The following is a 26,656-nucleotide window of genomic DNA, read 5'->3' on the forward strand; positions in this document are numbered from 1 at the left end:
CGATCTCCTTCCCTTCCCTTCCCTTCCCTTCCCTTCCCTTCCCTTCCCTTCCGCTGCCATTGCCGGGGGGGGCTGCTGGCTTAGACCAGCCTAGCACAGGGGTTAGACCCAGCCTAGCACAGGTTTCCTGGCATTGCCTAGGGAGGCTGCTGGGTTAGACCCAGCCTAGCACAGGGGTTAGGCCCAGCCTAGCACAGGTTTCCAGCCATTGCCTGGGGAGGCTGCTGGGTTAGACCCAGCCTGGCACAGGTTTCCTGGCATTGCCTGGGGGAGCTGCTGGCTTAGACCAGCCTAGCACAGGGGTTAGACCCAGCCTAGCACAGGGATTAGGCCCAGCCTAGCACAGGTTTCCTGGGATTGCCTGGGGAGCTGCTGGGTTAGACCCAGCCTAGCACAGGTTTCCTTAGCCTGGGCAGAGCTCAGGGTGCTCTGTGTGCCGTGCTCAGCGCGGAGGGGCTGCAGTGCTGGGGCAGAGCTCACACGTGTGTGTGTGTGTGTGTGTGTCCCACACGTGTGTGTGTGTGTGTGTGTGTGTGTGTGTGTGTGTGTGTGTTCCCTCACACGTGTGTTTGTGTGTGTTCCTTACCCTGTGCTGGGCTTGCTCTCAGCCTGCTGTGCTCCCTCCAGGCTTGCCCTTCCCTGCTCACATCCAGGCACTGCTGTGTGTGCAGTGTCCAGGGAGGAGGGGTCCCCTGGCTCCAGGTGACAGCTAGGACCTGTCCTTTGTCCTTGCTTCACCCTCCAGTTCCCCTTCCAGAGGATGGAACAGCACCTGAGCCTTTCCTCTCTCTGTCCTGGAAGCTTCTCCCATTGCACCGTCCCGGGGAGCTCATTTAGGGCCAGGAGGCTTCTCTTGTGTGGAGCAGAGCTCTGGGCTGTGGGTGATGCCTGGTGCCCGGCTCCAGTCCATCACCTGGCAGCAGAGCCCTGCAGTGAGGGCTGAGCTCCTGCTCCTGGCAGCTGGGAAAGCACGGGCCGTGGTCGGGAGTGCAGGGGGGAAAACAGAGGGAGAGACAGCTCCTGGTGAGCTGTGGGCAGCACTTCTGCATTCTGCCAAAGCCAGGCCAAGTGTGAACTGCAGGTTTAAGGCTCGGTTTCAGAGCGGGAAAACAGTGTGCAAAAAGTAAAGGAAGTGTTTGATAAATAGCAGGAATATTTACAAGAATGTTCAGGGTGCTTGCAGGCATTGTGAATGGGGGATTTAAATACAGTATATTTGATTGAATTACCTACCTCAGTTTGTCTGACACCTTGAGCTTGTGTAAAGACCAAGCAGTTGTAGTTAAATCAATTTAAATACAATTGGAAAAGCTTGTTTATTTTGCTTATCAGGCCAGAAATTATAAAGATTACAGGAGAAAATAAAGTTAGTGTAATCTTGATGCTTTTATGATCTTAAAAATTCAGAAGAAAGTTTTGAGGACTTCATTGTAGCTAAAATAATATTCCTAAACAACTGTAATTATTGGGTTTAGAGTCCTTTACTTTGGTGTTGCTTAGGGACTAGGAAGCTCATTGGTACTTTTAAGAGAAAGGGTTTTGGGAGCTCAGTTGGAAAAATGGGCTGCAGAGATCCAGGTTCAGGTGAAGAGGTGTCAGACTTAATTGTTAGGTGTAATTACCCTGCTGGACTTATTTGGAGATAATTCTCTTTTGACAGTAGATTGGTTATTGTATACCTGAAAAGGTTTGATGATGTTCCATCTCAAAGATTAATAGTTAATACAGAAATGTCCTAAGCCAATTAACATAATAGGGTTCCAAACCGTGAAATATTTTAAGGTTAGAAAATAAACATTTCCAAAGGAAAAAGCCATTTTGAGAGGGCTTCTCTGCTCTTTGTCACTCGATGGATTCCTGTTCCCTGCTGGCTGGGGCTGAGGTGTGAGCAGGGTGTGTACCTGCTCCTGTGCCTTTTCCTGGGAATTCCAGAGGCTCCGTGCCTGCAGATGGCTCCTGTTTGTGGGAGTGATGGGGTAAAGGCTTGTTCCTTCGGTGGTTTGGTTTTGGTGTGCACTGAAGTGGCTGATAAATCCCCACTGATAAATCCCTGCTGCTCTCTGGCTCCCTCGGGGCACTGTGGGGTCTGTGGTGACCTGGGGACGGGGCTGGTGGTGACACCAGGACATGGGGACAGGGCTGGTGGTGGCACCAGGACCTGGGGAGGGGCTGGTGGTGACACCAGGACATGGGGACAGGGCTGGTGGTGGCACCAGGACCTGGGGACGGGGCTGGTGGTGACACCAGGAGCTGGGGATGGGGCTGGTGGTGACACCAGGACATGGGGACAGGGCTGGTGGTGGCACCAGGACATGGGGATGGGGCTGGTGGTGACACCAGGAGCTGGGGATGGGGCTGGTGGTGACACCAGGACCTGGGGACAGGGCTGGTGGTGGCACCAGGAGCTGGGGACGGGGCTGGTGGTGATGTTCCACCCGCAGGGTGTTCTCTGTGCTTCTGGGTCTGACCTTAGTCTGGCACGTCCTGCACTGGGCCCCACGTGCAGCAGAGCACTGGGAGGGGGCCCGAGGAGGTTTTCCCAGATTTCCCAGGGGACAGGTCTCTGTGCCAGCCCCTGGCCAAGGAGCAGGCAGAGGATGCCACACTGCTGGTGAGGGGTTGTGTTAAAGCCCGGGGACAGCAGGGAGGAGCACGGCAGCCATGGAAGGGACAGACCGGGGTGGAAAGGCTGGAAAAGAGGGTCCAGAGCCCCTGTCAGCACCCACAGCGTGGAGGCAAAGCACTGGGAACGTGCAGCTTTCTTTTTCCTGTGTGTCACAGTGGGGTTTGCAGGGGGTGCTGAGCTCTGCTCCCTCCCTGTGCCTGCACGGACACTCCTCCCCTGCTCCTGCTCTGAGCCCTGCTGGAGATGCTTGTTTGAACTCTGGTGGGTGGGCTTTGCTTACCCTCTGTGCTCAGAGAGAATTAAACAACACTCATTTCTGTTTTGTAACATGCATGATACCAAAAGGATGGAGCAAGGAATTTTTTCCTACTTTAATGTGCCAGTTTTTAAATACTCCAGAGGCGGGCTAGGCAAGGAGGCAAGGTGGAATTTACCTGTGTGGAAGGACTGAGCCATGGCCATCCTGTGCTTACTTGGGATGCTTGAAGGCTCTGTCTTACCTACACAGGTTTGAATTTTCTTGTAGGAACTGAGTGTATTTAAAATTTCAGTTCCTCTGTGACATTGGGTTGATGCTGGTCCATGGGCTCTGCATTTCCCAGGGAGGACAGACAGACACACAGACAGCTGCAATTGGATAAGCCTCATTTTCTCTGGGAAGAGCTGGTCAGTGTTTCTGTGCTGAAGGACAGAGCCCATCAGAGAGTGCAGAGAGCAAAAGAAACCCATGCTGCAAGTGTCCTTTCCCCTGCCAGGAGTTAGGTGTTTTATTCCCATGTGGAAACACTCCAGCCTGGAGACACGGCTCGCTTGGAGGGTCAGGACAAAGGAGCTGTGGGGGCTGGAAGGGATGTAGGGAAAGGAGGAATGGGAATTAGAAAGCACTCCTTTCACCTCCAGTAAAACATTTCTACTCTCCCCCAGTTTTGCTGAGTTGTTTCTTCAGCACTGCTGGTGAGGAGTGATGTGTGCTCTGTCATACAGCACACAGCGCAGAGGTGGCAGCTAACTTTTTTCAAGTATTTCTTCGGTATTTAAGGTAACTTGCATGAAATTTGTTATTTGAGTCAACTCAGGTCTCCTCAGTGTCTGGAAAATTTTCCCAGATTCTAATGTAGCTGCTCTGTAATGTGATAAATTAAGCACTTGTGCTGCTTTGGAACATGGCTTGGTGCTTTCTCCATCGTAGGGGTTTCTGATGGAGAGGCCAGGCTCACTCCTGATGCTGGGGAGTGCCTGGAAACAAATCCAACAAGCGTGGAAGCTCCCAGGTGATACCAGCACCTCTTGATCCTGCTGATTTCTCTGGTTCAGGATCCCTCAGTACAGATTTTAGCTTGTGTGTGGAGATCAGGGCACTCACCCATACAGGTTTCCACCGCGAGTCTGTGGTACAGGTGCAGGACCCCCCTTTTCCCCAGCTCAAAAGCCCCTCAGACAGAAACTTCCCAAAGGCAGAAACCTCCCAAAGACAGAAACCTCCCAAAGACAGAAACGTCCCAGAGACAGAGACCTCCCAAAGCAGGGCACCAGACACCATCTCCTCACTCAGCAGAGCAGTCCCCTGCTGTTTGCACTGCCACAAAGTTCTTGTTTCGTGACATGCTGCGCATTTCAAAGTGGCAGAGATACATTAGACCAACCTGGAGGTGATTACCTTGTGAAAGGAATAAGTGAAGTTCAGGGTGAAATCCGCTGGGAACATTGCAGCGTGGATGCGGGGCAGTTTTACCTACAGAATTTCTGATGTCATTGGTAGCTTGTGCTTATTAGACTTTGTATTATTGGAATATTGAGCAGAAACTTCCTGTAACTTTCCATTGAGTAGGCAACAAGGCTTATTGTTGTTTTTTTTGGGTTTTTTTTGTTTTTTTTCTTGTGGATTTTTCACCCCAAATAAAACGGGGGGGGGAAAGAGAATGAAAATAAAATATATAAAATAGCTTCATTGTGACGGAATCAGACAGGTCCCTGAAATTCATTTCAGGCAAGTTTTTGGGACTGGCTAAGTTTCAAGTTCATCATGTCTCAGTATTATGTTTTAAGGGTAAAACCACAGTATCACTCACAAGTGAGTACAGCTGTTAAACCTTTAGAACTTATTTTCATGTCAGTTTTAACTCAGGTACATGCACAAATTAATCTCAGATTTGCAATTTTGTAAGAATGAAGTTTTCCATGCAGGAAAGAAGCCAGGATGGGCTATGAAAGAGTCAGTATTAATTCAGCATGTATTCATAAGGGAAAATGATTCGTTTAAGTTTTGTCTGGACACTGAGTAATACGAATCCTGACTGTGCTGGAATTTTCCCCATTTTAACAACTCCATTGGTTGATTTTTTGTTTTAAATCAGGGAAGCCAGGTGCGCGGGGAGCATGAAAGCAGCCTGGTGCAAAGGGGAGAGCAGAGTTTAACCTGCTGTGAAAGGCTCTGAAGGGATACAGTGTACCAAGGAAGGTGTTTGCCAGGGCAATGAGAATCATATTATCGTTTAAAGGGTCTTTATCCTGCAGTAAAAATAGTCTGCTATTTTTGAGGCCAAAGGAGCAGCCAGAACCCTTATCTATCCCTTTAAAAGCCAGCAGCCTGACAAGGTCCTGTGGGATCTGTGGCTGTGGCTGTGATCCCCCGGGAGGATTCAGGTGGAGTGGAGCAGGGTCAGGTTTTCTGGAGTTCGGCAAAAGGCAGCTCTGCTGCTGTGCAGAAATTCCTGGATTCTCCTCACAAACACAGGAGTCACTCCATGCCTTCCACAGTCCAGCACAGACTTACTCAGGCTTATTAATCTGCTTGTTTCTGTTGTTTTTTTAATGAAAAAGATAAGTGGTGTGGGTGAGCACAAGTGACTCCTCGGGATTGTTTTGTGCTCAGACCACATCCCGGAAGGTCTGTTCAGGAAGTGTTTGCAACCTGTCCATGCCACGGCTTGTGACAGAGGGACTTGACTTCCATAAATAGGCTCCCTGTGTGCCTGGCCGTTGGATTGAATGTCCAGAGAGCCCGAGGACAGCTGGTCCCTCCCAGAATCCCAGCAGGAGCAGTGCTGGTTCTGTGGAATCTGTTCCTGCTCCTGTACAACTCCAGCCCTGCAAACTTTCCTCTCCCAGCCTCTCAGCTCTCAGGAGCCCCACAAGGTCTGGAGGTGGCTGATGTGAAATTGTCATCTTGGCAGCACCAGAGGCTGGAAATAGGCCCTTCTTTCTGCAGCAGGTTTTGGGGTCTGCTCTGAGGTTTGCTGTCCCGTGCTTACCCCAGTTCTCCAAGTTTCCTCCTTGCTTAGTGTGACACAGGCTGGAAAGCCTGAATTAATTACCAGCGTGTACCCTCAGTGCAAAGAGAAAAATATCTTGGCTGGGAGGGAATAAACTTTCAGTTCCAAATGCATTTGGTATAATCAAAACAAAGCCTCACTAGCAAAGCAATGGCAAAACAGAAATATGATGGCTAGAGCAGAAAAATAAAGGAACAAAACATCCATTTTCTGTTGAGGCCAGTTGTAAAAAGCTGCCATCCTTCTTTGGCAAAATCCTTCTAAGGATGGTTTGTTTGAGGGGAGATACTCAGACTTTGGGAGAGTAGAAGTGAGCACAAGGTAGATGTCCTGTGGGATCAGGGTTTGAACAGGGTGACTGCAGAGCAGGGATTTCAGGCAGCATTTTGTTTCAGATGGAAATGATTTGGTGCCCTGGAAGGTGGGGAGAAGGAGAAAACAGGCTTTCAGTGAAACAGAGAGAATTTAGAGGTGCCTTTGATAGCTGTAATTCCTTACTGTTGTTTTGATGGAACTTGTGGTTGCTTTATACATTTATCCAGATTGCATAACCCAGCACCAGCATCTGAATAGTACATATTGGGTGATTTGCTATTTTAATAAATCAGTGCCTTTTTATTTTGCTTTCACCTACCCCAGACTAGCATCACTTCCAGACTGCTTTGAGTCAGGCTTTCCTGGTTTATTGCTCTCTCAGTTCTGCAGTGGCAGAAAAACACACCTAAAGATTGGAGAAGAGTGACAAGTAGTGCAGTACATTGGAAAACATGAAATACATCTGCTGGAGTGACATGAAATGGCTGTAATTTTCTAGGGAAGGAGAGTAAGTTGGTTGAAAAAGGCCAAGAGTCGTTAAAGGGGAAGAGTCTGAACATCTTGAACTAACAAGGAGAATTTCCTTGAGGAGTGTGAAGGGCTTTGGGGCCTGGCTGGGGAAGGTTTGCCTGTCCATCCTTGCCCTTGGCTTTGGGGGCACACCCCGGTTCGGCCACGCTGCCGTGTCCCCAGAGCCCTGCCAGCGTGTCCCTTCTGTGTCACTCAGGGCTGTCCCATCCCGGGCTCTGGCTTTCCTGAAAGCATCCCCAGCACGGTGGGGATGGATCCCAGCCAGCCAGGAGCACATCTCCTCCTCGGGCTGTTCCTCACCCTGAAATCTGGGTCACATGGCAGCCGTGAAACGTGCTGACAAAACACCTCTGCCGTGACTTGTCTGAGAGGAAACGGAGCAAAAGATCTGCTCCTGTTCCTCTGCCCCTGCCCCTGCCTGCTGATCCAGCAAGAAGCACACACATCTCAGCAGGGAGGTGTGTGTCAGCTGGGCTGGCAGGGGACAGGGACACCGACCCTGCCACTCCCTCGGTTTCAAACCCCTCAGTTGTCACAGCTGTTAATGTGGGGACAGGTCACAGCTTTGTGCAGCTGGTCACGTCTCCATCTCTGTTTACACCATGCATTGATGCTCTTGCTCAGAATTTTAAAATTGTTAAAAAATTTATTTTCTTGGCTTTGCGTAAAAAATGTTTCAAGAAAAACCCCAGATAAAGAAATAGAAGTTTTTCACGTCCTGAGATGCTGTCACCAAAGTCACGCTCTGGACGTGTTCAGGTTGTCTGAATGCTCTGGAGCTGCTGTGGTGTGGAGCTTTGGGATAGATGGATTTCTGTGGTGGCAGTTCAGTGTTATTCCTGAGTGCCAAACTGAATGGAGAAATTGTTCAACACCAGAGATTTGGATTTTCTTGTCACTTATCTCTGCCTATTGTTCTTCACCATTGTTCTTATACCATCTTCAAGCTTTTCCTGTATCAGAAATCCCTAAACCCTGTAATTAGATGTGCCTCACCTAATTTTCCTTTTAATAGTTTGGGGGAAAACAGCAGTGTCATACGTGGTGGGAAATAAACCATCCCTAAGAGCAGATTCCGTGGAGGTGTGCTCTCAGTTTGAAATATGAGTCATTCACAGGAATTTCTTTCCTGTAAGTGCAGTGTACCTGGGCCTTGAAATAACAACAGTATTCTCAAGGCAGGGAGCCTGACACTTGGTGTGTGTGGACTCAGGAAAATGGAATTTATTGCAGCCATAGCTCCTTCAGCTGCTGCTTTTTAAGAGCTCCTACATTTTATTTTCCTGTCCCACAAATTATTGAGTGGATATTCCTTTTAGTCCTTCTTTGCCGTGTGATTCTCTCTTGAAGAACAAGGTTTTTACCTTTCCCCCCTGACTGTTTCTGGGTTTATGGTAAGTGTAGAAGTAATTGAGAGAGAAGGGGTTTTGGGAGCTGATTTCCCTGGCACAGTGGAGGTGGCAGTGCCAGCCCAGGCTCAGGTCCTTGGTCACCCGTCAGGGATGGCACGTGCTGGGGAAATCCAAATCCTGCAGCTCTGTGAAGGAAATTCTCCTACATGTTTAGACTTGGTTATTTTGGCTGCGTTAAGTTTTGTAGCCTGGTTCAGGAAAGAACCACGACTACAATTCAATAAAAACTCTCCTCCCAAGTGGATCCAGTGCTAGGAAAGCAAACTCCTCTCTCTGAGAGGATTGTAGGTACCTGTTGCTAAGTCCATTAGAGATATTTATAACCCCATGCTTGATACCTGGCATGTGCAGCGAGCCAAAGGAGTCCCTTGCAGGGCTGCACTGAGGAGCTGAGCATTTCCCTGCTGCATAAATGTGTACTCATCATTGACAAATATTAAATAGGTTCATCTTTTGTGACTGATACTTGTTTCAGTTGTAGAAAAATCAGGCAACTTATACTATAGCAAATTTGAAGTAATATTTTCATTCCCACATTGGAATTTCACTAGCGTCTGTCTCCATGTTTTACAGTTTTAATTCCTTTTTACACACATTTGTTTTGTGTGGTCAGTACAGCAGCGTGGCACAGGCCCAGGGCAGTGCCCATCCCCTGTGCTGGCACTGCTGGGCACCTCCAGTGCTGGGACAGCTCTGAGCCCCTCCTGACACCAGAGACCTGGAGGGGCTGGAGCGTGTCCAGGGCAGGGAACGGAGCCCCAGGAGAGACTGAGGGAGCTGGGAAGGGGCTCAGCCTGGAGAAAAGGAGGCTCAGGGGGCCCTTGTGGCTCTGCACAGCTCCTGACAGCAGGGGACAGCCGGGGGGTCGGGCTGGGAACAGGGAACAGGGACAGGAGGAGAGGGAGCAGCCTCAGGCTGGGCCAGGGGAGCCTCAGGGTGGATTTTGGGGAAGTTTCTTCACCGGGAGTTCTGCAGCCCTGGCACAGCTGCCCAGGCAGTGCTGGAGTGAGTCCCCATGCCTGGAGGGGTTAACAGCCCTGTGGATGTGGCACTTGGGGACACGGGCTGTGGGGGCCGTGCAGTGCCAGGGGTCGTGGTGCTCGGTGTTGTCAGTGCTCTCGTCCAGGCTCAGGGGTTCCGTGACACGCTGGCAGGTCACAGAGGTCACAGAGGCCAGCTGGGTGTGCCTGTTCCGTGTGCCATGGCCCACCTCGCTGCAGGCTGTGGCGCTTCTCCTGAGCTCAGGGCTGCAGCACAGTGCGTGCTGTGGCAGCAGAGCCTCCCGGGACTCCCTGCTGCCCTCCTGCTGCCCTTGGACCGTCCTGTCCAGCAGCATCACCCCCACGGGCTCTGTGACGTCCAGCTGTGTCACTGACACTCCGTTGCATTGCTCAGATGCCCACTGATTGGATGGTATAAAAATGAAGGAATTTCCCCCGTTATCTCCGTGAGCTGCTCAGGTCTCTGAGGAGGAAACAAGATCTGGAGTAAGTGTGGGAAAGAAATGAGGAGGGAGCAGGAGCAAGGCCACTGAGGTGCTGGAGCGTGTCCAGACAAGGGCAGCAGAGCTGGGGAGGGGTCTGAAACATAAATCCTGTGAGGAGCTTCTGAGGGAGCTGGGAGAGGGCTCAGCCTGGAGAAAAGGAGGCTCAGGAGAAACTTCTGGCTCTGCACAACTCCTGCCAGGAGGGGACAGCCAGGGGGGCAGGCTCTGCTCCCAGGGACAGGGACAGGAGGAGAGGGACAGCCCCAGGCTGGGCCAGGGCAGCTCAGGGTGGATATTAGGGAAAATTTCATCTTGGAAAGGGCTGGGGCAGGGCAGGGCTGGGGACCCTGTTGCTGGGGAGGTTTACCAGCCATGGGGACGTGGGGCAGTGGTGGCCTTGCAGTGCTGGGGACAGTTGGACTGAGCTGGGCACTGATGGAGGTGCTGAGCATGGACCTGTGGGAAATGACCCCCGTGTTTGCTGGCAGTTACAGTGAATATTCCATTAGTAATTCTGTGTGACACCGTGTTTCACCCTCAGCAGTACCCACAGAGCACTTTCCTTGCTAAGCCTGACAGCAGTGTCAGTACTTGGGTCATTCCTCGTCAGCTGCAGCACCTTTGTGTGGGACTGAGACTTACCTGGGAACAAACACGGCTGTGTAACAGGTTTTCAAAAACATTATCAGTATTTCCCTGTCTGTGACTCATCCAGTGCCACCGCTGCCTTTTCCTAAGCAACATACCTGTTGTGACATTACTTATATGTTAAATGTTGCAGAGTGTTTGTTCTGTCTCTGCAGCAATCAGATCCACACTAAATGGACTCCAGAAAGGCAACTTACATCTTAAATGCTATATTTATTCTGTCTATGCAGCTATCAGATCTACACTAAATGGACTCCAGAAAGGCAGGCACTGATTCCTGTAGTGATAAGCATACAATTTTCTTTAAAAACCTGGGGTTTGTCATGATTTCATCTAGGAAAGGCAAATTACTTTACCTTTATTTCCAGTATTTCTGTGCGTTGCACCTCAGATGGATTTCTTGCTACTTCATTTTTCCACTCCTGATCCATCATAACTGTGATTTTAGGCAGGTGTCCCCTTCAAACCAGCCCAGCTCCAGGCAGCTGCAGAGGGCACGTCCCCAACCCAGAGAACAGTGACATTGAGACTCGCTGTGACAATACCAGCAGCCCACTTGGAGGCTGGAGATAAATGGGATGCATTCCCTGGAATGGCTTTTTGCTCTGCTTTAACAGACACTGTCCTTGCATGAGTGTTCCCAAGGTCTGTGTGATTCCCAGACTCAGCTGTGCTGAAGCTCAGTTTGGGTTCCTTTGCAGAGCTGCTCTGTCCTCACCCACTCTGAGTGCACAGGCTCATGATTCCTTCTGGGAGCACTCGACAGCAATTTAGATTGGTGCCTCATCTCAAGTTTAATGTGGACACTTGCAGTGGAGTGTTTTGAGGAACAGAGAGAGGAAAGAACTTCCTGGGTCACAGAGTCCAGTCATTTGGGGCAGGAGACAACAGGCACCCTACAATCAATGCTTTCATCAGGGCAGGTGACACCCTGCTGGTTGACAGGGTGTGATTGTTCTCAGGCTGGACTTGGTGACCTGAGAGGTGCTTTCCACCCTAGACAGCTCTGTCACTCTGAGCAGGTCACGTCGGGGTTTCCAGCCCGCCCCAGCTGGAGGGCTGTGCCAGCTCAGTGGTGTGCCAGGGCTGTGCCAGGGCTGTGCCAGGGCTCAGTGATGTGCTGGGTGCTGTACCAGGGCTGTGCCAGCTCAGTGGTGTGCTGGGTGCTGTACCAGGGCTGTGCTGGGTGCTGTGCCAGGGCTGTGCCAGGCTCCCCAGTGTGCAGGGTGCCGTGCCCATGGCAGAGGCCATGCTGTGTTCCCCTGGCAGCGTGGTGCCCTCCCTGAGCACACAGCTCCGTGCTGCGCGCACCGTGTCCCGGAGCGCCGCCAGCCCCACGTCCCCCTTCAGATTCAGGAGCTGCAGCTTTGCCACGTTTCCCCGGTGAGGGATTGCTGCTTTTTCCCGTTGCAGCTTTCCATGTGGTACCCATGAAGATGAGGCTGAGGACACGGAAAGCTTCCCAGCAGTCCAACCAGCTCCACACGCAGCGGGCGCTGCGGGCCAAGCGGAAACACTCGGAGGTGGAGGAGCCCTTACCCGGCGGCGGGGGAAAACCACCCAAAAATGAGACAGGCCTCTTGTCTTCGATCAAAAAGTTCATTAAAGGAAGCACACCCAAGGTACGCCGCCGGCAGGCCCCTGCTTTGCTTTCAAGTGGGTCGTAATCGCCTCAGGTTTGATTGAAAAGCAGTTCTGTTAAGAATTAATCGTGTGGTGGGAGCAAAATGTAAAGAGTTGGAAGGCAACAGGTGCCTGTGAGTTGTGTCAGGTAAAGCAGACTTTGAAACCTTCAGGAGTCAATTGTAGGTGTATTTAACAGTCCAATAAATCACAGGCTTTATTGCCTGGTGTTTCTTTGTGAAAATGTCAAATAAATTCACTACATTCTTAATTTCTATTTTAAGAATTCCTTGGATCCAGATTCAAGGAATTACCAGTACTAACAACTTAGAAAAGCCAGTCTGTAAGCATTAATTTCTTGACTATTTCTGGCAATTTTATTCAAAATTGTTCAGGAGTCATTTAATCAATGAAGGTCAAACCTCACAAATCCAAGTGCCGTGGAATTGATGCAGCTGCTCAGGGATTCCTGCAGTGAGCACTTCCCTGCTTGGAGCATCATATCCAGGTTTTGTTGGGGAAAACCACGAAATCTCATGTCTTGCTGCAGCTAGAAAGCTGAGCTTTACTGATCTGCACACGGGAGCACCTGTTGCATGTGCTGCATGGACATTTGAGGGTGAAAAATATATATACACAAACACACACACACATATATATATAAAATATATAAATATATATATATAAGCTTCGATAGGCTGAATGTAACCTTGCAATTACTTCAAAAACTGGCTTTTTTTCTCTAGATGGAGGCCAGTTAAAAACCCCACATCATCCATCCCAGCGGTTCAGATACTGCCATTATGTAACTGCAGATTCGAAAGAAGAGTATCCAGGAAGTCAGAACTAATTTACAATGTATCCCAGATCAGCTCTGTGATAAATAAAAATCTGATAAAATTTCAACATTTTATCGACTTGTCGTAGGTGTTTTGGGGGAAAAGGGTAAGAAACCTGCCATAAACGTGTGCCTGCACATACAGCCATGCACAGAAGATGTGCAGAACTCTTTGGTTCTGTCTCATTCCATGAGTGCTGCAGTCACTTATTCCCAGGTAAGGAGAATCCTTGGATTTTTCACAGCTCAGTTTTGCCCTGTACTGATATGGATTGTCACGCTGGATATTGTTGGGCAGTTCACCTCCTGTGTATTTAGCAGGCAGAGAAATCAAGTTTCAGCTCATTTTAGTTGCTTTGTCTCTGCATTTCCCAGCCTCTGCAGCACTGGAATATTTAGATTGGCTGTAAAGACAATTTTTCTACTATAGCAGCTCCATGCACAGTTTTCATTCCCCATATTTTGACTTAGTTTAAACTCATGTAAGATCCCACTGGCCAGACCGTTGTTGCACGTTCTGCACCTGGAAGTGGAGCAGGAAAGGGATCTTTGGTGAACTTTGGTGAACTTTCTCCAGGATTCTCTGCTCTGTCCCACGGAAAAAGGCACTGCTCAGTACGTTTGCTTTTTCCCTCTTTTGTATTTTAAGGAAGAAAGAGAAAATCCCCCCAAGAGGAGTCGGATTGAGCGGGACATCGATAACAACTTGATCACCTCCACGCCCCAGACAGGAGAGAAGCCCAACAAGCAGCTCTCGCGCGTGCGGCGGAAAAGTCAGATGAATGGAGGTGGGTGAATGCCACGCTGTGCTCTGGGGGCAGGCAGCTCTGCCACCCCCAGCTGGGCACTGATCCGGGGCACCAGCAGCTTGCTGCAGCTCAGCTGATCGCAGCCAAACAGCATTTCCAGGGGTGAGCAACACTTCCACCCCCCCCAGAGGCTTCCACGGCGTCTCTGTGAGAACAGTTTGGGTCAGCAGCTGCTGCTTTGGGACTAATTTAACTTTTTTTGTGTTTTTAATTATTATTCGTAAAGTCCCGATATAATTTGATTTAGCTCTTCTGTTTTCTCACAGATAAGAGGGAGCATGACCTCCCAACTCCTGATGTTTGTGGTAGTGAGCAGGTATCATTAGATGCTGAGAGCTCTTGTCAGACCCAGACAGGTTTCTGTCAGGGTTGTGAGATGTGAGTTGTGGCATGAGAGATCACCCTCGTTACGTGTCAGATCTGGAAGGTGGATGTTCATTTAATTCTGTCCTGTGTTATCTGTGATCAGTCCTTTCCCTTCCGAGTGGCTGTGCCTCTGTGTGTGTGTGGAGAGGAACAAACTCCGGGCTCTGGAGCGGCTGGAGGCTCAGCCAGGCAGCTCTGACCCTTTCTCGTGCCTCCCTCTAGTGGAGTCCTGGCACTGGCAGCTCCGGGGCTGCCTCACCAAATCGCTGCCAGGATTTCCACCTCTGCTGTTGGTGGGAGCAGGGGCTGCTCCCCGTCTGGAGAGAAGCTTCTGAGGGTGTTGGGAATGGACATTTTGGGTTTATGCTGGTAGAAAGTTGCTGGCTCTCATGGACCCAGCTGAGCCGTGAACAAGAGGACACCCCTAGAGCACAAATGCTGGCCATAAAGGAGCAGAGGCACCTGAAGCCCAGCTGGGTGCTGTTAAAACTCATATTTTTTTCTTTTCCAGAAGCTGGAAGTTATGAGATGACAAACCAACACGTAAAGCAAAATGGAAAATTGGAAGATAACCCCACCACAGGCAGTCCCCCACGAACAACATTACTGGGAACCATATTTTCTCCTGTTTTCAATTTTTTTTCACCAGCAAATAAAAATGGTGAGTATTATTCAAAAAGCCGATAGTCTTAAAGCTGAGAGTGATGGAGTTTTGTATGAAATAGCTGCTTTGAGTGACGGTACACTTCTCATTCTGGTTTACAAACCAAGAGTTACTGCTGCCAGGCAGAAAGACTCCTTGATAGTTAATGAAAGAGGCTTACAAACATTGGAACATTTCTTTCATAAGTGTATTTAGTGGTTCACCTTTCATTAAAAAAGAAAATAAGGAGAGGGAAAAACAAAGGGAAGGGATTCTTTGTCCCAGACACATTTAGAAGTCATTGTCATGGTCTTCAGTTCAGTTCTTATTTTTGTGGCACGAATCCGTGCAGATATCTTTAATTATTCTGGGACTTGTGTGTGTGCTTGACAATGAGTGTGAGCACCGTGACGGAGCTCAGCCTGAGGGAAGGTGTTTGGAAATGTCCCTCAGGAACGTCGGGCTCCGACTCCCCGGGCCAGGCTGTGGAGGCCGAGGAGATCGTGAAGCAGCTGGACATGGAGCAGGTGGACGAGATCACCACGAGCACGGCCACCTCGGCCAACGGCGCCGCCTTCCCCGGGCAGCCCGTGCAGGGCAGGGCCGTCAACAACGGCCTGGGCGACCCCGAGGAGCCGGGGGACCGCGACCTGCCCCCGCTCACGGGTAAGGGACGGGGACACGGTCATCCCGGGGACAGCGCCTCGGGAGGGAGTCCTGTCCTGGGGTAAGGGACAGGGACAGGGACACAGTGATCCTGGGGACAGCGCCTCGGGAGGGAGTCCTGTCCTGGGGTAAGGGACAGGGACACGGTCATCCTGGGGACAGTGCCTCGGGAGGGAGTCCTGTCCTGGGGTAAGGGACAGGGACGGGGACACGGTGATCCCGGGGACAGTGCCTCGGGAGGGAGTCCTGTCCTGGGGTAAGGGACAGGGACAGGGACACGGTGATCCCGGGGACAGCGCCTCGGGAGGGAGTCCTGTCCCACCTGTCCTTGGGTGAGGGACGGGGACAGGGACAGGGTGATCCCGGGGACAGCGCCTCGGGAGGGGCTCCTGTCCTGGGGTAAGGGACAGGGACAGGGACACAGGGACAGGGTGATCCCGGGGACAGCGCCTTGGGAGGAGCTCGTGTCCTGGGGTAAGGGACAGGGACAGGGACACAGTCATCCTGGGGACAGCGCCTCGGGAGGGACCCCTGTCCTGGGGTAAGGGACAGGGACAGGGTGATCCTGGGGACAGCGCCTCGGCAGAGACTCCTGTGCCACCTGTCCTTGGGTGAGGGACAGGGACAGCAGACTGTGCCACAGGACAGGGACAGGGTGATCCTGGGGACAGCGCCTCGGCAGAGACTCCTGTGCCACCTGTCCTTGGGTGAGGGATGGGACAGGGACAGGGACTGTGCAGGGAAAGGCTGATCCCAGGGAATCCAGCACCTCAGCGGGGACTCCTGTCCCATCTTCCCTTGGGTAAGGGACAGGGACTGTGCCGTGGGGGACAGGGACAGGGTGATCCCAGGGAATGCAGCACCTCGGCAGGGACTCCTGTCCCATCTTCCCTTGGGGCATGCAAACAGTGTTAACACTGATTTTTATGGTTGGTAGGCAAATCTGGTTTAGGCACCAAAGACACAGTTTTGGCAGGATTTTCCTGTTCCTGGTGTAACTCCGATGGCCTCATAACTCTTCTTCCCATGGAAGCAGAGATTCCAGAGGAAAGGAATTACTATTAACACTAAAATTTCACACTCTGGACTTGCTGATCTCCAAAGAGAAATTGGCTACATTTTGATGTCTTCTATTAGAAGCACTTGGTAAATGAGAAACACACAGATCCTGCATTCATTTTCCGTATTTTCTTCAGAAGACAACATCTGTTTTTGACAACAATTCAGCTTCTGTGTGCATGGGCAGCATCAAACCCTGAGCTGAACCCTGCTCTGGGAGAGGAGCAGCCTTGCAGTAGGGGTGAATGTGACCCTGGGCAGGGGAGGTGGGGCTGGGGGAGACTTTGCCCCTGTTTCCCTGCCTCGTGTCTCGAGTGCAAATTGTCACTTTACAGAACTGCACTAATAAGACCAGCTCTTGTGGTTTTTTGTTTTATTTTTTGTTTTGGTCATTTTCGTTGAATTTCAGCACCAGTATCTCCAGACAGTGGCTACTCATCAGCTCATGCAGAAGCCACCTATGAAGAGGACTGGGAAGTCTTTGATCCGTAAGTGCCAGTGTTTCTGCTGGAAATAGTAAATTAATCATGTGGGATATTGAATTAAGATGCTTCTGTTTAAATTGGATCATTTTCATGTTATGGTAATGAACTCCAAAAACTTTGAGCTTAAAGAAAAACCATGTATGCTCATGTGGGGTTTATTTCAATTTAAAGTACTTATTTCTGGTGATTTAAATATTTCAAATATTAAGTTGGGTTACAGCATTGCAGTTCAATAGTTTACATTTTTACAGCAAAATCTGTATTCTTTTCAGATACTATTTCATCAAACATGTCCCCCCACTAACAGAAGAGCAGCTGAACAGGAAGCCAGCTCTCCCACTGAAAACCAGAAGCACACCAGAGTTCTCATTAGTTCTAGACTTGGTAAATATCTTTATAAACACAAACCAGAGCAGGGGAATGGAGCATTTTCCTTATTTTGTTCGTTGTGGAAATCAGTTGTGCTTGCTTTAAACAAAGACTGCTGAGTGTTGCATAATTTTAGTTAAAAATAGTTGAAAAAGAATTAATTGTGGTAGGAATAGAATGTGAGCTGCGTTTGTCAAATACTTAACATCCTGCTTTAAAAAAAAAAAGGCATTACAGTTTTAACATGTTGAACATTTTTCTGTCCCCATAAAGCTTCCCTAAATCCAGGGTGGGAAAAATGAGGTGGAATAAATAGGAAGATTCAGTTACGAGTGTCTTTCATCAAGATTGATGAAAAATTAAAACTTTTACTTTTTAGAACATTCTTAAAGGGCACAAATGCACTTTTTGAAAAGTTCTATGTTTGTCTTTATGGTGGTTTGTTTCAGTGTCTCTGTTTTGAAAGCTGTTTCAGACCCTGTTAATGGTGGTGGGGTTTTTTGAGCAGCACCAGCTGGGCCATCCCTGTGATCATGGGAATGGGTGGATTGTTCACACTGAAAGATACAGCCTGGAACTGAATGAGAGAAGAGCCTACAGAATAAAATATCTCCTTGTAACTACAGCCCCAGCACACAGTTTACTGAAAATTCTAAAAGATTACAAGAATAATGAAATGTTTAATTCATCCTAAGAATTTTCTTCGATCTTGACAGCACTTGCACAAAAGTACAGTTTCCATTCCAAATCAACCTGCTTCAAAATAAACATAAAATGCAGAAAACTACTTCTGTTTTCCACATTGTTTTTTCACACTCTTTTCTCTCTTTTATGTAACTGTTTCTCTAGGATGAAACATTAGTGCACTGTAGTCTAAATGAATTAGAAGATGCTGCACTCACTTTTCCAGTTCTTTTTCAAGATGTCATTTACCAGGTAAATAGAGAAACACAAACTTGGGTTTTGTTTTGTGGGATTCCTTGCTGTGTGCAGTTGTTCTCAGCTTGTTTGAAGAGGGAGAAGCAGCAGCCTGGCACTTTATACCTATCTGGTGGTAGGGTGCTGCCCCTGGAGGGAGGGTGCAGGCTGGTGCAGCCCCTCTCTGGGTGCTGCCCCTTGGCTGAAGCCCCTCTCTGTGAGGCCCTGACCCTGGAGGGAGGGTGCAGGCTGGTGCGGCCCCTCGCTGGTGCAGCCCCTCTGTGGGTGCTGCCCCTTGCTGAAGCCCCTCTCTGTGCAGGTGTACGTCCGGCTAAGGCCGTTCTTCCGAGAGTTCCTGGAGCGCATGTCTCAGATCTACGAGGTAAAACCTGCACGCCCCAGTTCTCCCTTTTTTGCTTTTCAGCTGTCACACCCTTTTTCCTCACACTAAACACCGATTTGTCGGATTAAACCCTTTTCTAACCCAAAAATAAAACAACTAAAAAAATCTTTAAAACTTTTATTCTGTTCTCAATCTCATATAAAAAGTAAAATAATGCAGATGTTATAATTCACACCATTACAATCACAAACTATTTCCTAATTACAATAACTTTAAACATTTCTTAACCTATCGACTTTAACCATACCATACTATAAATACCTTAAAACCAATCATCTAAAATTACCCCTCATAAATCTTACTACAATACATCTTTCGTAATTCTATTTCTCCAAAATATCTGATCTTATTTACAAAACCACCTTTTAAAACTTATGTCTAATTCCATTTCTCTCTCAACAATATCTATCCTATTCCATAACGTTTCTAAGCCAGCATTTCTTATCTCAAAGTTTACATACAAATACACACTATAAGAACCTTCTATCAAACTTTAAAATTTTTCTATAAATTCATTTCCCACTACCACCTTTGAATTTAATTTTTAAATTGTATCCACTTCCTTGTACCTCCAGTGGTGACTTTTTTCCCCTCCAATCCCCAGATCATTCTGTTTACTGCTTCTAAGAAGGTGTATGCAGACAAGTTGTTGAACATCCTGGACCCCAAAAAGCAGCTGGTCAGGTAAAAGCAGAGCAGTGGCGTGAGCAAACCGAGTCCCGTGCCTGCCCAGTGGGCTGGGACGTGTTCCTTGCTGCAGTGTCTCCCTGACTGATCCCTTGGGGGTTTGCCTGGGCTAGGAGAGGGACAAAAATGGACTGAAGTGATGGAATTGGTGCCTTGTGATTAAATAACCCCAGGGGAAAACCTGTCTCTGATCAGTCTCTGTGAGCTTGGCTCATGGGAAATGACCTCTTGGGGATCAAAGATGTGCTCTGGAATACCCACTGCAAATAAAGGAAATTAAATGAGTGCCTGATTACTTTTAAACTTAACTTAATAACTTGAGCTATTTATTACAAATTGTGGCTTGTATAGCTTTTGCAATCAGCATGCTTTTAATTCTCATTCAATCACAAAGTCATTTGTCTGTTGGTTTTGTAGTGGAGCTGGTTTGGGTTTTCATTTCTCAGTACTGAGCTTTGTTGGGAAGTGTTTGGCTTTCCCAGTTCCTTAGGGCAAAAGGAAATCCCGGGGGTGAGACTCTGTCACTCTCAGCTGGCAGGGGACTGTACCTGGCAGTGCTGGCCCCAGTTGCTTTCTGCTCGGGGCTTTTCCCTGTGTGGGGTGTCCAGCCCTCCCTGGGGGTGCCAGAGGATGCTGCCCAGGAGGGCACTGGCACCGCAGGGCAGGGTGTGGGGCTGTGCCCGTGTGTCACACCTCCTGCAGACCCTGATCCAGGGCAGGGCTGTGATTGCCCCTGGGGCAGGGCACGGGCAGCAGCGGGCTCTGGGAGCCTGCAGAGGTGTCCTGTGCTCCTGGGCTGCCTGGGCCCAGCTCTGCCACCAGCCCCAGGTGCCTGCCAGGCCCCACACGTGTGACTCACACTCTATATATAAATGCAGCAGCTCATTTCCCTCCATGGCAACGTGGGGAGCTCAGCTCCTGCATGGAATTAGGCACACTCTGTGCAGCTCTGAGCACTCATTCCAACACACAGGCAGCCTGAAGGGGCTGCTCTGCAGTGGGGCTGGCCAGCACCAGATCTGCCTGCTTCACAATTCATAGTTCCGTGGATATGCCGTGGAATGGGAGTTTTATTCCTGCTGGGTTTTCAATCTGAGTCCTTTCAGTCAATCCCTCCATTCCTTCTGACATGAATTACACAGGAGCAGGCTGATGGCAAAGGAAGGAGGTGATGGGATGTTTTGGCCCTAATGGCAAAGGAAAGAGGTGATGGGATGTTTTGGCCCTAATGGCAAAGGAAGGAGGTGATGGGATGTTTTGGCCCTAATGGCAAAGGAAAGAGGTGATGGGATGTTTTGGCCCCGAGGCTTTTTTTTTGAGGTGTAATGACTGGAATAGGTTAACTGCCAGCAGAGGTGTGCAGCAGGAAAGGAATCATTCCTTGTGACACTTTGTGTTCTGTGAGGTGGCACAGGGAGGCCCCGTTCTGTGAGGGCTGGGACAGAATAAAGGGATAATAAACCCCAAAAACTTGGCTCTGTGCAGCACCTGGAGCTTGCAGATCCTTGGGGTGTTCTTGGGTCCTTTTGTTGGCCTGTCTGGGAACGGGGTCAGAAGGATGAGCCTGGATAAATACAAACACCCACCCCAGAAGTGGGTTAGTGCAAAGTCACCTGAACTGGGCATTTTGCCAGTAAAAAGCTCTAAAGAGAACAGAAAAATGCCCCAGTTCTCCAACAGGAGATGGGAAAACAACTGGATAATGCTTGCAAAGCTGCGTGTTGCTGGTGCAGTGTGGATGTAGTCCTTGGCCTCAGTCACGAGTATTGTCCTTTACTGACAGGCATCGACTCTTCCGCGAGCACTGTGTGTGTGTACAAGGGAATTACATCAAGGACTTAAACATCCTGGGCAGAGACCTCTCCAAAACCATCATCATTGACAATTCACCGCAAGCCTTTGCTTACCAGGTGAGGGGCTGGGGCAGGGGACACCTCAGGGGGCAGAGCTTCCTGAGGGGGACAGGGAAATGTGAGTTGGGGGCTTGCTATTGAAGTCTGCAAACCAAGCTGTGGGAAAAACACTCAGGAATCTGTGCCTTGGAAACATTTTTCCCTCAAATGCTATTTCACAAGTCTTATTTGTAGATAAATTAAATATAAATTGTGTGTTGATGATTTTTTTTTTTTTTCGTATTTTAACTTCGGCTTTCCAATGGAATTCCTATAGAAAGCTGGTTCATGGATAAAAATGATAATGAACTCCTAAAGTTGATTCCATTTCTGGAGAAACTAGTAGAGCTGGTAAGTGTTTGCTTTCTTGGCTTTTCCCAGAAGTGTCAGTGAGTTCCTTTAATATTTTCACCTATTGTTAAGGGTATTTGAGTCACTGGGGTTGAGGCTGGTGAAGATCCAGGGACGTGTTCACACAGCAAAAGGGGGCTTGTCACTGCTGACTGTGCTGAACGTGCAGGGCTGTGACTTCAGTCGTCGGGAAATGGGGAACCCCTGAGCACTTTGGTGCCCCAGTGCTGTCGCTGGCTGTGCTGTGTGTCTGTGTTCCTGCAAGGCCAGGAAATCGCTCCTGAACTCCTGTGGGTTATTTCTCTGTTATTTCTATACTCGGTGCAGTTATTTCTGCGAGTCCCCAGGATGGCACAGTCCCGGTTTCTGTTTGTTCTGTTCAGAGAGGGGTGTCAGGCGAGGAGCCTGCTGCAGGGGCTTCTGGCTGTGTTCATTCTCCTAAACCTGCCCTTTCCCCACAGAACGAAGACGTCCGACCTCACATCAGAGACAGATTTCGCTTGCATGACTTGCTACCCCCCGATTAAAGCCTTTTCTCTCGCTGCCGAGGGGAGGAAATGCAGGACCCTGTTGGACTAATACAAAACATTGCCATTACTGTTGAAATTTTGCATTTTTGTACCCCGTCTTGCTTTTCTTATCTTTGGTGCCCAACAATGATCAAGGGTTACAGAAAGAGACTTTCTACACCCGAGGTTGCCGCCATCAGTACAATCCAGTACCCGCAGTAGGGAGGCTAGAACAGAAAAGTCTTTAGAACTAGTGCAACTCCAAGGAAATTTTTTATGTACAGGACATCTGCAGTTTATAAAGAAAATTCTGTTTCTGCCACCAGCAGTTTGACCTGTAGAAACACAGGATTTTATGATACAACAGAGATTGAAAACGGACTCGGATTTTCTCTCTGTTCGGTGCTCTAAGTGGGTTTGTAGCCACTTTTCTGTTACTTTTAAGATTCTCATTTCAACAGGAATGGCCAGTAAAAGTTGTTTTATTTTTCCTGTTAAGGTTTATAACCTTTTTACATTTTTGACCTGTATTAGATTAGAATTTCATTATGCATTCCTTTTAGTTGAGGCGCTTCATAGTTTTTCTGGAAATAGCCAAATTTTGTTAGTTTTTTATTAAACAGTTGGCTGGCCGTTTCCCTGCTTTGTCTGCCTGCATCCTGTATATTTGTTTAAAAATATTCTCTAGTTTTAGCCCACGTAAGTTTCATTTAGAAAGAAAAAAAAAAAAAAAAAAAAAGAAACCCCACATTTATATTTTCTTTCTGTAATATTCTACTGTAGTCGAAACCTTTTCAAAAATCAAGAGACTGGCTAGATAAGACGAAGATAAGAATGACTAATATTGGGAATATCCTAAAGCATTGCGACGGCACGTCCTCTGGACAGAGCACACCCGGCAGTGGCACCACGATGGACAAGGAATACCTCACCTGTGCCGTGCCAGCCCCGGGCAGGACAGGACGGGCTGCCCGCCTGGGACACTCCTGCTCCCGATCCGCCTCTCGGGCACGCCTGCCCTGCCACCCCGCTGCTTCCCGAGCCAACAGCCCGGCCCTGGCTCCTCGTGCAGCGCCCCGGAGGGGATGCTTCTACAGCGGTGGGAGCCGCCTTTCCATGAGGCTTTTTCTGGAAGGTAGGATTCGTACGAGTTAGGAAGCTTTGCCTCTCGACTGCATTACCACGCCACAGGCTCGGACTGGTTTTGTGTAAAAGATGTCACAGAACGGCACTTTTTCTAAAGAGAAGTTTGCTATTTTGTATGCTTGATAAGAAAGTACAGTATTGGAAATTAAAGGTGGACAGCTGATAATTGAGAAGTATGTCAATTAATTTTTTATGTATATTACCTGTTTACTTGTACAATTTTATTGTACAAATTACATGCAGCTTCATTTTCAAATGAGTCCTTAAAATAAGGAAAATCTTTTTAGCAAAACATTTAATTTTTGTATTTTTGATTTTAAAAGGCATGAGTTATGTCAACTTTTTCCAGTGTATTAATGAAGATTTTAACTTTTCATCAGGTTGAGTGTTTTCTTACTATATTATCTGTTGTGTATGTAGCTAGCACATGGTGTCACTGAACTGTTAAAACTTAGCATGTAGAGCAAGCCTGTTTTGTGGAAAACCCTTATTCATTAAAAACAAAATCATCGTGGCAGATTTTCTGCAAAAAAAACTGAAAACATTTGCAATTCAGAATACTGATTTTTTTTGTATTTAAAGAAAGGTATTTTGCTTGCAGGAAAGAAATACTACAGATTCATTTTAATGAGAATCTTTTAAATGTATTTATCTTTAGGGCATCTGGGCATCTTTACGCTGTTTGTCTTATGTCTTTATTGAAATAAAATGTACAGAACATTACCTTTACATCTGCTTGGTGCAGCCGTGTCCCCTGGGCAGCTGATGGAGAGATGGATGGATGGACTCTGGCAGGGAGGGGCAGCCTGTGTGCAGCTGCCCCTACTCTGCAGCCGTCTCTCCCTCGTTCCTTGCCGTGTAAATCTGAATCTGAGGGGTTTCAGCTCCCTGCTGAAGCTTTGCCTCACGGGGGATCCCTCCCAGTTTCTCCACGTCACAGAGCTGCTGTAAAAGCCCCGGATCTGCCAGAAGGAGCCCAGCTTTAGCTCGTGGCCTTTTCCAGCTGTGACGGGATGTTCGCCTGTTCCAGCAGCATCCCCGCGTCCTCTGTGGCTCCAGCCTTTCCAAAAGTGCTTCCAGAGCTGAGGAAACCAAAGGCATGTTGCACTTTCCAGCTGTGTCCGTGTTGTGCCCGTCAGATCCGCGAGGGAAGCCCGATGGCAAAGGAGGGGATGTAGTTCTGCATCGCTGCACGACGGCACCGACAGAGGTTCTTAGTAAACACATCAAATATTCATATTTTCCTGTGCCGCACGCCTGGCGTTTATCACTGAACTCTGCAGAGTGCTTCTGCCTCCTGCCAACCTTTCTGGTGTGAAGCAGGGTTCTCATCCGCAGGTTTTGTCTCTGTGATCATCTCGAGGGGGAGTTCCCTGTTCCTGTGCCGAGCTCTGGGTCGGGTTGTGTCCCCAAAACCCCCCTGAGCCCGGGAGGCTCAGCCAGCTGTGAGCGTGGCTTGTGCCCCCCGAGCAGGGCGCCGTGCAGCTGGATCTCTGATTCCTCATGGAATACGGTTTTGTCCTTGTGGAAAGCACCACATCCTGTTCGCAGAGTTCTGAACGATTCCTGTGTGGTCCGTGCTGGGTTGTGGTGGCCTGTTTTCCGTGTCCCCCTGGATTCTGTTCCGTGTTGGAGCCCCTTGGTGCTGGCAGCTCGGTCACACCTCCCAGCCCTTCGGTGGCAGTACCTGTTCTGGCTTTGTTCCCCTGGAATGACCCTCGGTGTTCCTGCTTCCCCCACCTTGGATTCACCCCGCCTGACTATTCCATTGCTTTTGAATGTAGCAGGAAGGCTGAGCGTGCCCGGACTGGATCGGGAACCTCCCAAACCTCGCGTGCAGCCAGCATCGGATGGGATTTGGGAAGAGCCCTGGAAGGTGGAACCGACCCTGGCGGGGGTGAGGAGAGCCCTGCACAGCATCCTGCCCTGCCAGGAGGAGGAGGAGGAGGAGGAGTTGGAGTTCTTGTTCTTGGCACTTGCAAAAATGTCATTGTACCGCTGGGGCCGAACCTTGTAAAATATGATGGGAGGAGCAGTCCTGTGCTATGGGTTTCTGTTTCTTCTGCAATCATGTCTAGTCTACAGAAGCACAAAGGTTTCATTAAATACTTACGCTCTGGATTCTGTTGTTATGATTTTTAGCTGATATCATCTTTCACTGAGCCTCAGTTTTCTGTAAGTCAAGACATTGCTCCTGTCAGTTCTCAGCCTTGAAGTGGAAGAAGTCGTGTCTGTGTTTTACTGTCAAGGAAAAATTTAAATGTTCTGTGTGAATCCTTAGCGTTCCAAAGTACATATTCCAATATTAACGTATTCCAAATGACTGCACAGTTCCTGGCAAGTTTGTGATTATCTCCACAGCACCCTGAGGCTGTGGAACGGTAGTCTTGGTGAGGCTACAACTTGTGACATTGTTTGATCCGTAGGTACAGCTCTGTTATTATTTATATTGTCTGGTAAATGGGGAAGAACAGGAAAAGGATGATAAATTTGGAAGTCTGTTTTTCCTTGGTGTTTTTCCTAGACACGTGTGATTTATACAGGCGCACACAGAGATCATTATTTGCTTTATGAAGACACGTTCTAAATGTATTACCTTCAGGCAGAATCTGCCCCCTTTCCCATTCCCGGGGGTCTCACAGAAGCTGGGCGCTGGCAGAACTGCAGGTTCCAGCGTGTCTGTGTTCCGTGCTAAGCACGGCGGGGAAGGAGAGCCTGGCGCCGCGCTGGGGATGAACCGAGCGTGCCGCGGCCGAGCCGTGCCGGGCCTGCGGGGACCGTGCCCGGAGCACGGCCGGTCCCGGGCGGCCGGCTCGGCTCCCTCCGCTCCGCTCCGCTCGGGCCGGGGCGGGCACTGCCCGGGACAGAGCCGCACTGCGGCACCCGCTCCGGGGCCGGACCCGATCCCCTTCCCGATCCCTTTCCCGTTCCCGATCCCTTTCCCGTTCCCGTTCCCATTCCCCATCCTGGCCCCGCCCCCTCTCCCTGCCGTTCCCGCCCCGTTCCCGCGCGGCGCTCAGGCCCCGCCTTTCAGGGGCGTGTCCGGGGGCGGGGCGGGGTCAGTCCGCCGCCGTCCCGGCGTGCCCCGCGCGGCGCTGCCCGGCGGCCGCGGTCGGGGCAAGATGGCGGCGGAGGCGGCGGACTCGTGGGGTGGGTGCGGCGGGGGCGCGGGGGCCGGGGCCGGGGGGGGGCCCCCCCCCCCCCCCCCCCCCCCCCCCCCNNNNGGGGCCGCGGGGCCCGGGGCCGGCGGGGGCCCCCCCGCGCCGCTCCCCGCCCCTCACCCGCGCTCCTCTCCCCACAGACGCCGACAGCTTCGAGGTGGTGGAGCCGGTGGCGAAGCGGCTGGTGCCGGGGGTGGCCGGGGACCGCTGGGCCGGCGAGGATGAGGAGGACGACGTGAAGGTGCGGCCGGGCGGGCCCCGCCGGGACCCCGCGGCGCGGCGGCTGCGGGGCGCCGACAGCTTCGAGGTGGTGGAGCCGGTGGCGAAGCGGCTGGTGCCGGGGGTGGCCGGGGACCGCTGGGCCGGCGAGGATGAGGAGGACGACGTGAAGGTGCGGCCGGGCGGGCCCCGCCGGGACCCCGCGGCGCGGCGGCTGCGGGG

At 50.0% G+C, this 26,656-nt stretch overlaps 2 protein-coding genes across 4 annotated transcripts in view; both read left to right on the top strand.

Moving 5' to 3' along the window:
• The window catches only part of CTDSPL2 (CTD small phosphatase like 2), a 30,287-nt gene extending 5,112 nt beyond the window's left edge, over positions 1 to 25,175 (top strand). The window contains exons 2-14 of one of the 3 annotated variants that reach the window (XM_041464992.1): positions 11,704 to 11,912; positions 13,401 to 13,539; positions 14,438 to 14,587; positions 15,023 to 15,235; positions 16,704 to 16,782; positions 17,052 to 17,163; positions 17,998 to 18,084; positions 18,386 to 18,448; positions 19,074 to 19,153; positions 20,940 to 21,066; positions 21,304 to 21,399; positions 22,692 to 23,043; positions 24,839 to 25,175. In XM_041464992.1, the coding sequence (XP_041320926.1) occupies positions 11,721 to 11,912; positions 13,401 to 13,539; positions 14,438 to 14,587; positions 15,023 to 15,235; positions 16,704 to 16,782; positions 17,052 to 17,163; positions 17,998 to 18,084; positions 18,386 to 18,448; positions 19,074 to 19,153; positions 20,940 to 21,066; positions 21,304 to 21,399; positions 22,692 to 23,043; positions 24,839 to 25,071 (1,923 nt within the window). In that variant the 5' untranslated portion in view covers positions 11,704 to 11,720 and the 3' untranslated portion in view covers positions 25,072 to 25,175. Of the gene's footprint in view, positions 1 to 11,703; positions 11,913 to 13,400; positions 13,540 to 14,437; positions 14,588 to 15,022; positions 15,236 to 16,703; positions 16,783 to 17,051; positions 17,164 to 17,997; positions 18,085 to 18,385; positions 18,449 to 19,073; positions 19,154 to 20,939; positions 21,067 to 21,303; positions 21,400 to 21,860; positions 23,776 to 24,838 lie in introns of those variants that run through there. The other 2 variants (XM_041464993.1, XM_041464994.1) reach the window with 2 other exon arrangements.
• Positions 25,176 to 26,109: 934 nt separating this feature from the next.
• The window catches only part of EIF3J (eukaryotic translation initiation factor 3 subunit J), a 9,387-nt gene continuing 8,840 nt past the window's right edge, over positions 26,110 to 26,656 (top strand). The window contains exons 1-2 of the mRNA XM_041465009.1: positions 26,110 to 26,204; positions 26,356 to 26,456. Coding sequence (XP_041320943.1) covers positions 26,177 to 26,204; positions 26,356 to 26,456 — 129 coding nt within the window. The 5' untranslated portion in view covers positions 26,110 to 26,176. The remainder of the gene's footprint in view (positions 26,205 to 26,355; positions 26,457 to 26,656) is intronic.

This window comes from Pyrgilauda ruficollis, unplaced genomic scaffold (assembly GCF_017590135.1).
Source record: "Pyrgilauda ruficollis isolate IOZ18807 unplaced genomic scaffold, ASM1759013v1 scaffold186, whole genome shotgun sequence".
NCBI lineage: Eukaryota > Metazoa > Chordata > Aves > Passeriformes > Passeridae > Pyrgilauda > Pyrgilauda ruficollis.